Source organism: Gossypium arboreum, chromosome 3 (assembly GCF_025698485.1).
Source record: "Gossypium arboreum isolate Shixiya-1 chromosome 3, ASM2569848v2, whole genome shotgun sequence".
In the NCBI taxonomy this organism is placed as follows: domain Eukaryota; kingdom Viridiplantae; phylum Streptophyta; class Magnoliopsida; order Malvales; family Malvaceae; genus Gossypium; species Gossypium arboreum.
Genome location: NC_069072.1, coordinates 7,851,996 through 7,864,848, shown reverse-complemented (window position 1 = coordinate 7,864,848; position 12,853 = coordinate 7,851,996). Strand labels below are relative to the sequence as shown.

At 34.1% G+C, this 12,853-nt stretch overlaps 2 protein-coding genes across 3 annotated transcripts; one reads left to right on the top strand and one right to left on the bottom strand.

Annotated features, from left to right (window-relative positions):
* Positions 1-6,927: 6,927 nt before the first annotated feature.
* On the top strand, positions 6,928-11,334 carry LOC108465429 (mannan endo-1,4-beta-mannosidase 2-like). 2 transcript variants are annotated; one of them, XM_053025489.1, is made up of 6 exons: positions 6,928-7,504; positions 7,640-8,024; positions 8,506-8,703; positions 9,687-9,809; positions 10,284-10,495; positions 10,620-11,334. In XM_053025489.1, exons 1-6 carry the CDS (start codon positions 7,470-7,472, stop codon positions 11,023-11,025), a joined length of 1,359 nt encoding a protein of 452 aa, XP_052881449.1. In that variant the 5' UTR covers positions 6,928-7,469; the 3' UTR covers positions 11,026-11,334. The 2 variants fall into 2 exon arrangements, with proteins under 2 accessions (XP_052881449.1, XP_052881450.1); XM_053025490.1 differs by having other exon boundaries at positions 6,932-7,504; positions 7,658-8,024.
* A 203-nt stretch (positions 11,335-11,537) lies between these two features.
* On the bottom strand, positions 11,538-12,563 carry LOC108474432 (uncharacterized). Its single transcript, XM_017776349.2, has one exon. It carries the CDS (start codon positions 12,546-12,548, stop codon positions 11,673-11,675), a length of 876 nt encoding a protein of 291 aa, XP_017631838.2. The 5' UTR covers positions 12,549-12,563; the 3' UTR covers positions 11,538-11,672.
* Positions 12,564-12,853: the final 290 nt, after the last annotated feature.

Genomic DNA, 12,853 nt, shown 5'->3' with positions numbered 1-12,853 from the left:
TCGGATTCGGTTAAAAAATACTTCGGCTAAAAAAAAAAAAAGAGAGAGGTTAGGGTGAAAACTCGCAAAGAGCTCTTTGAGACCAAAGTGATTTTGAATTGAAAACCCGTAAAGGGCGATTCAAATTTTGATTAAGGGTGGGGCATGCGATGGTCTTATGGTACCCAAATTAGCAAGGAGGAGAGATGTTACATCTTGGGGCATCTGCAAGAGTACTCTAGATCCCCTAAGCACATACTGGGCGAAAAGGGAGTCCTCAAGAAGTTCATGCAAAGAAGCTCACACTGCGATATCTGGGGCACCTATGCCCTTTTTTTCATTTCCAGCAATGTTTGTTGACTGTGATTAATCTATTCCCCTCAAATGTTGTTCCTGATAAATTTCAGTTTTGTCATTATTATGATCTTTTTCAAGCATTTTATATTGAAATGATGATTAATGGACTAAAGCCGTTTTAAAAAAAGAGTTCGCATATTACTTTGAAAGTTTCTAAATAGTACAGAACTCGAAGCAGGACTTTTTAGAACTAACCAAACTCAAAGATTGGAAGCATCCGAGAAAAAAGAGTTTAAATTGGGACTACCTCTTCGGGTTTTCTGTTCAAAATTTGAGCTGAACAAGAAGACAGGGTACCATTTCAGTGAAGAAACCTTGATTAATAAAGAGCAATAGCAACCTAAACAAGGATTCACGCTCACAACATGCTGCACTCATACATTCATAGATCATTCATAAGTGCATCTAATTAGGAACATTTGATTCATTTTGATCATAACATCTTAATTCTTTGACATAAGCATAAATACATGGAATTGATTCTACAGGTCATGTCCCTAGAATCAGTGAATTCATAAATCTTATCATCCTAAGCAGTAGGGAAACGAATCGAAGATAATAAATTTTAACCCCCTAAGCAGTAGGGTAACAAGCCAAATTTACAGACCTTAACCCCCTAAGTAGTAGGGTAATAGGCTGAAAATTACAGATTTTGTCTCCCTGAAGTTGCAGTGGAACAAATCGAATCCAGCGAATCTTGTCTTCCTGAAGTTGCAGTGAAGCAGATTGAAGATTTACAGATCTTACCCCCTAAGCAGTAGGGAAACAGATCGAAGGTAACGAGCTTTAACCCTCCTAAGCAGTAAGGTAACAAGCCGAATTTGCAGATCTTATCACCCTAAGCAGTAGGGAAACAGATCAAAGAAGATGGGCCTTAACCTCCTAAGCAGTAGGGTAATAGGCTGAAAATCACAGATCTCACCTCCCTGAAGTTGCAGTGGAGCAGATCAAATACATCGAATTTTTCCTCCTCGAATGCAGTGAAGCAGATTCAAACCACCAAGCTTTAACCCCCAAAGCAGTAGGGTAACAAACTAAATTTACAGATCTTAACCCCCTAAGCAGTAGGGAAACAGATCAAAGGCGATGAGCCTTAAACCCCTAAGCAGTAGGGTAACAGGTTGAAAATCAAATATCTTCTCCTTGAAATGGCGTTTGAGCAGCTAAAAGCTACAGCAGATCTCCGTGAAGTTTCAGTGGAATTGATTGAAGTCACGTGTCTTATCTCCATGGAGTTGCAGTGGAGCAGATCAAAACAAACCTTACCTTCTTGAAGTTGCAGTAGAGCAGTGAAGCGAAGCGAAGCAACAAGATTGGAATAAAGCTACCTGGAGAAAAGGAGCGCTAAACAAGTCCAGACACAATGAAACCAAGCAAAATTGGTCTTTCTTAAGTCTTTGCTCTGTTCTCATTACACGACAACAAGCAAAGAGGGGCAGCTGTACAAGCCCAATTTTGAACCCACTAAGCCTAAAACCCAACTCAAACCTACCCAAAACCCATTACAATCCAAAATAATGTGGCCCAAACCTTTAAAGCAAAATAACAAAAATTTCAAACCCTAGGTGCGCCGCACCTAGGGTCTTCTGGCTCCAACTACTGCCTCAATGCTAGTGGCACACCACCACCGTTTGCCTGCCATACAAAGAAGAAAAAATAGTAAATATGTAGATGATAAGTTTGTAAATGGCTATAAAAAGCCAGGTCTAATACCATTGTAAGGGGGAGACTTGTGAAATAAAAACAATATTAGATTTCAAATATACAAAAACAGAATATAGACTCTAGCAATATCAAAAGCAGGAAAAGAGCCCAATATCAGAGATCGGAGAACGAAAGTAGCGAATCCAAGGTGATTTAACTTTATTTTTCGTTTTGTTCTTAGACCTATTCCCTCATTTATACATATAAATAAAAAAACATAAAAAAATAAAGAAAAAAAGAAAAAAATTACCCCAAAGGCGATTTCCGGCCACCGTATACGGTGGCCGGAGCGACAGAGCCACGGTGGCGTGATGGTCGGCCGTCGATGGCCTCCTTGGCCGGTTTCTGGGTTTAGCCCAGAAGGAGAGAAGAGATTTTTTTTTAAAAAAGGCTGGAAAAATGATTTTTTTTGCTAAGATTTTGGTATTTATAAAGGGACTATACGACTTCGTTTTGGGCCTTGATTTCAGGCGCCAAAACCGCGTCGTTTCGACAAAGACCCGAACACCCGACCCGCCTATGCCCAGGGTCCGCGTGTTTTTGGACTGAGGGGTTATTTGCGCCCTCAGTCCTTCCGCTTTTAAGGCTTAGTTCAATAGGGTCTCGCGCTATTTCTTCTTTCTTTAATTTTACCCCTATAACTTTACTTCTATTTCATTTTAGTCCTGTATAAAACGTTGTGTTTTAGGGGGAGGGGATATTTTCCCCTTTGGTCCCTCCTGTTTGTTTGCGTGTCCAAATTAATCCCCTTTTCCTTCATTTATTTTACATTAGCCTCAAGATTCCATTTTTTTAATTCGATTTCGTCCTTTCTTTTATTTTTCCTCATTATGCTAATTTAATTGTAATATTATTTATTGTATTTTATTATGGTTGTATCTTTCTTAATGGTTCACTATTATCGTTTTATTTAATACTTATAAATATATGTTATAAAAATATTATTAATAGTTTTAATACTATAATTCTTATTAATATATTTGTATATCACCTAGGTATTCTTTTAATATATATGTGTTATGCTCCATGTTATGTATATATGTGTTAATACTATACTATGTCTATATTTTTATACATCTGTACATATATATTATGTATATTTCTCCTTTTAATACCATATATATATATATATATATATATATATATATTCTTTTATATATTACGATAATATCCAAATATATATTCTGCATATACTATTAATATCACCATATATTTATTTTATTTTTAACATACGTATGTATTTTTAGGTAATACCTTTAATAATTGTTTTCTAACATTATTATCATTTAATATGTGTATCATAAATATATCCTTTTAATATTGTGTTCTTCTATACGTTACGTATATATTTTTAATAATTATATTATACATTACCATATCTATATAGTATTATTATTATTATTATTATTATTATTATTATTCCTAATATACATATCGTCTTTTAATATCATAATATAAATATATATATGCTTTTATATCATATTATTGTTATATCTATTTTCACCCCTATTATATTTTATACATGTATATATACCCTTTATATATAGTATGCATATATCGCTCGTATTATTAGTTATATGTATATCTATTTTCAATATATGTTTATGTAATGTTTTAGTATTATCATTATCTTTGTATTGTTACTATCGTTATTATATCTTTCATTGTCGTCACTATTGCATTATTGCTTTCATCATTATTATTATTACTAACATGTATATATATATACTATATATTTTATTATATCACGTATCGTTTTTATATATACGCTATGCATATGCATTTTTAAATATTGTATTATTATTATGTACATATATACTTTTCTCATATATTTCTTATTACTTCTATTATTATGTATGTACCTTAATACATATATGTATATACTATTGTCGTTATCAGTGTCATTTTATTTTGCCATTTTTTGTTACATTTATCTATTTATTTGCTTGCGTATTCAATTACTTCATTTTTCTCACGTACGTGTTTACGTTCACATATTTCTAACCTTCAATATTATTTCGTCTTTTATACTTGCTCATATTATTATCTTTGACACCGTCGCACTATTATTATATTCTTATACATGTCAATGCTATATTTTGCTTTTACATTCTACTATAAATCGCGTTACTTTTTGCTCAATGTATTAAAACAATTCTTTCATAAAAGCAAAATCCGTTATTAGGTAATCCGAGATAATCGTGCCCTAACTTACTGGGTTTCGACTTTTCTCATTTAACCTAAATAACGGAATATTCTTTTTAAATCACGATACAAGTCTTAAAAATGCTTATTTTCGGAGATACAAAGCGTGGTGCCCTAACTTACCGGGTATGACACTTTGAAACTTCGAAACAAGATCTTTCATAAGTAAAGGCCATGTTCGGTGTTCAGGAATTCGAGGAAACGTGCCCTAACTTACTGGGTCTCGATCTTCCTCGTTCACCCTAACTAACCGAATATCCTTTTAAAAAAGAGGTCAAAATATATTTATTTTCAATACAAGGCAAGCTCATTCTCAAAGTTCGAGATGCCGTATCCTAACTCATTGGATATAACATGTCGTTGCCTTGAGACGAGAATGTCTTTGACATTTCAATGTTCACTTTACAAAAAAGGATCGTATCTTAAATTCTTTCAAGTTTTCAATCTTCGACACTAAGACACTAATTAATCAACTAGGTACCAGTTTTGGGCGTATCGAGGGTGCTAATCTTTCCTCGTGCGTAACCGACTCCCGAACTTGTTTTCTTGATTTGCGCAGACCAAAATTGTTGTTTAAATAAATCAAGTTATTTATTAAAAACAACCACCTTAACGAGGTGACCCGATCACACCTAGTCAAAAAGGATCGGTGGCGACTCCCGTTTTTTGTGTTCATTTTCAAAATCCAAGTCAATTCTCGTTTTTTCAAAAAATGGTTACGACAACAACGGATGCCATTTATGTTGTGTATGTCTTGATAGAAGAAGTAGGATTATATTTCCTCATTGCAGGTGAGGTCTCAAGCAATACATTTTTGCCTTTGGAAGGAAGATGGATTAAGCTATTAATAACTTAGGGAGTACTACCACATGCATAAAGTTTGCCGACACCAAACATTTGGGTGTAACCACCCAACCAAACATCAAATTTTCATTCTCATTTCCAATTATTTCATCTTTATAAGTTTATATTTATAAACTATCAATAAAATAAATAAATAATAGCATCTTATTAAAAATAAAATTATTTAAACATATTATTTTAAAATTAATAAATATAAATATATAAATATATAAATATATAAAACCCAACAATACTAATCACATTAAAGTGTATCATTAAGCTCTTTTCTTATTAAAATTTCCTGACATTTACATGTGTTCCATCATGTTGTCTGTCTTAATTTCTACCCATCTTTTTACTTCATGTACCTACATAAATTTCATTCTTTAAAATTTCACCCGTCACTATAATTCCCCCCCTTTTGTTAGACCAATTGTACTTGGATCGATATTTTTAAATTCTTAAAATATTAACATATAATATGTTATATGTATTTTATGTCGATATATATAAATTAATTTTAATAATAAAAATAAATAAATTTATTAATAAAGTAATTGATTTACTATTTAATTTAATATATATAAATTAATTTACCCAAAATAAAAATCGATGGTGTTGTTCCTGCCAAATGTACACACGCTGATTACACGACTCAAAGAGTCAAGAGCTGATTAAATTATCAATTAAAGCAACAATCAAGGGGGGAAAATATTGCCTAAAAGGAAGAAATGTATGTATAGATGGTGTATACATAGAATGTGGGACCCACTTAACTTTGTCGGAGTTTTCACATGGGATTACTTTTGTCGGTTATAATTAACAGCTTGTCTTAACCTAATCGAATGAGACTGTGGATCTCAACATATAGAATCCCACACAATTATTTTAGGTAATATTTGATGTAAGGTCCCTATATTATGCATTTTTTCCTTATAGACTTACTTTTTATACTATAATGTGATATTTTAAGTTTTAGTCCCTCTATTTTTTGAAATGTGCATTTTTAATGTTAAGGCCACTTTTCTTTCCTTGAGGCCAACTCGATAAGTTGTGAATTTAAGGTAGTAAATTAAAAAATAAAATAAAATGTTAGATTTCTTTTCGAATTTATAGATATTATTATAACCATATATTTTTATTTAAATATTTAAAAATTAGTGGTGAAAACTTGTTTGACTCCTTCTATCAGTTACAGATCGATATTATTTTCAATAATAATAAAAAAAGACAAGTAGAAGTGTGGAAAAGGTGAAAATAAACATTATGATGGAATTATTGTAGACAATTTAGAAAGTTGGTTTAAGTTCAATCGTGGTTTGAAATTTATGACAATGAATGATAAGTAAGAATCTAATTTTAATTTTTAAGCATAAAAATTAAGTTAAAAATAAATAATAAATTCATTTTTAAAGATTTTAATTTAATTTATTTAACATATAAATATTTACTAAATAAATATTTTCAAAAAAGTTTGAAGGCCAAGACCCCTTTGCCCTCGTGACTGTCCATCCTTACATGTAGTGACACCTTAATATTTTTTTTGTACGATTGAATAAATATTATAATAGAGAGACTAGATTCACAATAAACACATAATATAGAGGATTTATATGGAATTTGACCATTGTTTTAAGTTACTAAAGAAAGAGAAAAGCTTAAGGCTTACAAAGGCCGAGAGAATCTAAGTTCCCTTTGCACATGAGGATTGGGATTTTTTTTTTTGAGTAATTTCATATATAATATATAAACAAATAATATTTGATAAAGGATTTTAGACTCTATAAAAAAATTAAGGGTGAGAAGTATCGTATAAAAATATAATAAAATATTAAAACAAATATTTCTAAAAAATAACCCACATATAAAATGTCATATTTTTCTTTTTCCAGTTAATGACTAGGTATAGTTTAGAGAGGGGAAGGAAAGGAGATTATTGAGGATTAGAGGTACACATGGCCCATCCAATCCATGGGTGTTGAATCAATAAAGAGACTTGTTTCAGTAGCTATATTAAAATTCAAGGAAACTGTGGGGAAATCAGGTGTGGTGCATATATCTGATTTTTAACCAGATTGTTGATACCAACATTCCACCATCCCATCCATCCCTTCTCTGTTTTTGACTGTCACTCTCTCAAGCACACAAGTTAGCAGTGGGTGTGCTTTCTTTGCCTTCCCTTTTCCAGTATTTTTCTGAATATCTCTCCCTTCATGTGGTCTTTACCTTCCTTATTTCTTGCATCATTTTCTGCTATTAAAAACCCCCAAATCCTAAGGAGAAAGATCACCACTTTCAAATCTGTCTGTCATTGAACTCGTTATAATCCCAAAAGGAGTCATTTTTATACCTTTTTTTTTTTTGGAGGGGGGTGTACCCTTATGAAGAAGGATCTGCGTTCACATTGGAGTTTAAGGTACTTTAATCTCCATTTGGGTATCCTCAATTTTTAGACTGTGTTGAAATAGAGCCAAAAGGGTACCCAAATAATCTGTCTTTTGTTTTTTGTTTTTCTTTCTGGAATTTTTTGCTTGTTGATTGATTTTTTCAGGTTCCTTAATATATATAGGAAGATGGTGACTAGAAATGGGATGTTATACCCAATTCTTGGATTTGCATCATGTGTGGCTTTTCTTTACATGTCTTTTGGTGACTTGAAGCTTAGTGCTAATTTCACCAAGGGACCGAGGTTTAGTTTTGTGGAAAGGAATGGGACTCAATTCTTTTTGAATGGTAAACCATTATACGTTAATGGATGGAATTCTTACTGGTTAATGGCCCATTCTGTGGACGAAAGCAGTAGACCTAAGGTCAGTGCAATGTTGCAAGCTGGTGCAAAGATGGGTCTTACTGTTTGTAGAACTTGGGCCTTTAATGATGGAGGTTATAATGCTCTCCAGATTTCCCCAGGCCAATTTGATGAGCGAGTTTTCAAGGTATTAATTTGAGATTTTAGGCTTTTGTTTTGTAAATTTTAATGTTTTGCAGTTCATTCTATAACATGATTATCAGCTGTATGATTCAATCCTAGATGATGTAGGTGTCTTTGGTCCCCAGTTGTTTGGTTTTACATGATGTTCTAAGTTCACCTCAACATTTTCGAGCTTTCAAGAGATTTCCAATCTGCATATTCAAGATGGTTTAGATTGCTGCACAGTTGTTGCTAGTCTAATCTTGGTTTGTGTTGAATATGAAGATGATGGAGTTCACTAAGAATGTAATCTAGAAAGCTAGAAATGAAAGAGAATAACCCCATAATAAGTTAATTGCTTTGATTTCTCAGCTGCTTGATTAGGAACCTGTCAAAAATCCCTTAATCCTTGACTCTGTCATGTTCTCCAATTTCGTTTCATGTGACTGTAGAGTACATTGTCCCAGTTATTCTTATTTATGATGACAACCTTAAGTTTTTGGCAGGCCTTGGATTATGTCATTGCAGAAGCAAGGCAACAAGGAATTAGGCTGCTTCTCAGCTTGGTAAATAACTTGCAACCATATGGCGGAAAGACGCAGTATGTCAACTGGGCATGGCAAGAAGGCGTTGGTTTGAGCTCTTCTAATGATTCCTTCTTCTTTGATCCATCTATCCGCAAATATTTCAAGAATTATGTCCTGGTATCTCATCATCTATCTAGTAATCTAGGTTTCATTTCACTTATCTTTTTCTTCTTTTCCTTATATTTGAATAATGGGAATTTTCTTCCCCACATGATGATGCATGTATGTCACTGTATATATAATATGCACTTCAGTGAACTGCTCATGGAGTGCTGACATTACACTGTTGAAATAGATAAATCTTAATGTTCAAAGGGGAATTTGATGCTGCGAACGTCGCAGTCACTTCCTTATTAATTTATTCTTGATTGGGCCCTATAAACAATAAGGACCAACGTAGACGAGAAACAAGAAAGTTAGAACAACAATTTGATTGTGAAAGAGAACTGAAACAATGTATAAGTGAAAGGAAATTGTTTACAACGTGTTGTTAAGCTCCATGAAATGAACTTTCCTTTTCTTTCTTATTTTAGGACAGGGGGGAAGGATATATGATAATTCTATTATCTTTCTTTTCTTAAAAACATGGGGTTTCATTAGCCTGATTTTTGCCTTTCAAGAATGCAAAAATGTTATTCACCATCGATGCAAAGTCAGGAGATTGAGCTTATTATAGACAGTATGGCATAATTATGATTCTTTATGTCTTGATGCAGTACAGAATAGAAATCCTTCTAAATCTTTACTTATCCATCCATATGAAGCAAAAACAAATATAAAACCAAGATGTGGTGGATATCAGCCTTCATATGAATGGAGTATGTATGGTATAGTTCGGTAGATTATTTGTATATTATTCAGAAAAGTCTCCTTGTTAAGTGCCAGCCAATAATATGTATGAACCTCATTACAGACTTTCAATGAACATGATTTTATGTGAAAAAGGTTGAGAACAAGGGCAACTGACACTACGATCTCAAACTTGAGGGAAAATATAGTTTCTTCTGTATATGTTCTTTTTCTCTATTTGCTATATCATAAATTCTGAAGTATTTCTGGTCTGCAATAGTGCCTTATCCTGATGTGTTTCTTTTTCTCAGACTGTCCTTACCAGGAAGAACACCATCACTGGAATTCAATATCGGAATGATCCCACCATCTTTGCTTGGGAGTTGATAAATGAACCCCGTTGCATGACTGATCCTTCTGGGGATACTCTTCAAGTGAGTTATAAGATTTTTGAACTATTTAGACAGACCAAAAAAAAAAAAGGGATCATAGAATAGTTATTTTAAGCACTAATAATAATAATAATAATAATAATAATAATAATATTCGACCCTATTTTGGTTTCTAAATTTTCTCTATAATGTAGACCAATTATGCTTAACTTAGATGAATGTGGTGGTGTATTGCAAAATTTTCGTATAATTGAATGATAGGCTTACCAGTAATTGCAAGTCTCTTATTGTGAATAAGGTTGCCTTTTCATGCTCACTTTCATTTGGATGAAATGTTTTTCGTCCACTGAATCTGAATGTGAAGGACTTTCTTAAGATTTATTAACTAGAAATACTTCAGATTTTAGAAAATGGGTTTTATATTTCATATGCATTCATCACAAAGAGTGGTGTTTTACTTTATTGATTTGTCTTTTAATTCTAGTTGAGTTTAATTTTACGGCATTCCCATTGCAGGATTGGTTAGAAGAGATGTCGGCTTTCATAAAATCAATCGACAAAAACCATCTCTTGACCATTGGCTTAGAAGGATTTTACGGTCCTTCAAGCCCCAAGAAGGCAACTGTGAATCCAGAACAGTGGGCCTCGGCCCTTGGAGCTGATTTTATGCGCAACTCGAACATTACAAACGTTGATTTTGCCTCTGTTCATATATACCCCGACCAGTGGTAAGCCATATTGACCTCTATTTATGAAATTGTTTCAAATGAAGCCTTATCATTGTCTCGGAGGCACTCTGTTGTTTCTTCAATAAGCATGTTCTCTAATGTCTGTTAATTCCCTCTTTGGTAGGTTTCATGGTCTCGGGTTCGAAGAAAAACGGAACTATGTTTCCAAGTGGATGCACTCGCACATTGAAGATTGTGACAAGGAACTGAAGAAGCCAGTTATGTTCACCGAATACGGTCTGTCGGACCAGAACAAAGACTTCCAGCTATCCCAAAGAGAGCAGCTTTATAGAACCATTCAGGACATCATTTATAAATCTGCAAAGAAGAAAGGGTCGGGGGCAGGTGCTTTAGTCTGGCAGTTCTTTGTAGAAGGAATGCAGGAATATAGTGATGATTTCGGGATGGTACCATGGCAGTCCCCGCCAATTTACAAACTCACCATAGAACACTCGTGCAAATTGGCTAGAATCCAAGGACTTATTCAAGAAAACGGAAACCTCAAACAACTGTGTTCCAAGAGAAAGTAAAGCTAGCGCTTGCTATCAGAAAATTCAATTCTTTCTGGTGAGGTAATTTGTGCGAGATATATATTGGTATTGTATCAATTTTTTTCTTCTAATATCCATACAAATTACTATGTATTAAGTAGAGAGGCATATATATATATATATATATATAGCATAAGATTGCAAGTTCGCTGCAAAAACTTGGGTGAATCATCGACAATGATTAACATATTTTCAATTCATTGTAGAAATTTGAATGGATACCATTAAGCATTGCGCTTCAAATGCGGTTATCAAGTCAAGCTAAAGGAATAACTTTTTTTAGTTAAATTGCATGTTGGTAAAATGTTGAGACTCTAGATTTTGAGTACTTTTGTTGGAGTCCCTATCTATGCATAGGTTTTTCTCTTGTGCGAATGTTACCTGAATTTTTTCAGATTGGTTTGGTTTTTGGTCAATTCTTTATTGTAATTGATCCAACATACATTTCTATGGTTTTCAACTAATCTCGATTACTTGAATCAGTCAAAATGTAGGATTTCAAGCCTCTTCTTCATTATTGACAGGACATCCTTTGATATACGAACAAAAGCATCATTAAGCTGTATTCACTGTAAATTTCGAACAATACACAAACATTAAAAATCCTACATCCAGCCTACAGAAAACTAGCAACCTCGTTTTGCCAGTCTAGGGGAGACCCTAGTCGTTGTCCCTGTTCCACTCTGCACCTCATCTGTACCCTTCTTCAAACCCTTTACAATCCTCTTTTTCTTCTTCTTTATCTCCCCTGACTCAACATTAACCTCTTCCACAATCTTCATCACGTCAATGCCGATCCCATCACTAAAACCCCACTTTCCTCCACTCGCAACGCCGCTATCCTTATCCTTAGCCACTCTCTCAAAATCATCTCCCAGCTTCCTCACTGCGCCTTTCCTCAGTACCCTCTTCTCTTCTCTGTTCATCACAATCTCATTCTCTTCATTTTCACTCTCTACGTCCTCCTCGTCCTCATCATTAAGGTCCAAGAATCTCTTCCTCTTGACGGCCACAGGAGCAGGAGGAGGGGATAAGGAAGCATCCCTATTGTTTTTCTTAGGGACAGGATCCTTGTTATTAAGGAACTTGTCGCGCTGGGCCTTCAATCTCTGGACGTTGCCTTCGATGCGGCCTTGGAGACGGAGGCGCTTGAAACTGAGACCACCCATGGACCAGTGCGCTTCATTGGCCCAGGAGAGCAGCGGATCAAGGACTGGAACCGGAGGATCTACGCGTTCGGAGTTGAACCTGGTTTCGCTGTAGATACGGGGCCGAGGAAGACTGCTGCCGTAGAACTTGCCGGGGCCGAGAGGAACCACCATATTAGAAGTAGACTTAATTTGGAAGATTTGTGAAAATATTGAAAGAAAATATAGAACTGGGAATGAATAGAGAAGGTTTTGGTGGGGGGTTTTATTAAATGGGTGTCGACGGGTGGCGGGTGAATTAAGCGGGAGACGTCTGGTTTGGCGCCCAAACTTAGCGCCATACTGAGCTGGCATGGAATGTTTTCAGTAAATACGAGTCCACGAGTTTTAATAATGTTAAATTTAAAGGCAAAATTTACAAATCCATAAATGACTAGCCAGCCCCATGGACATCCGAGTCTAACATGATTTTTACGTTTGGTTATGGATATTATTATTATTATTATTATTAAAAATAAATCATTGGAAAAATAGTTGATACAATATCCACAAGCAGAGTTTATTTAATGACAAATAGATGTAGAATATGGTGAAAATTAAATATATAAAATAAATGAGGCTTGTGACATTTTTAATTTTATTTTTAGAGTTAAAAAAGT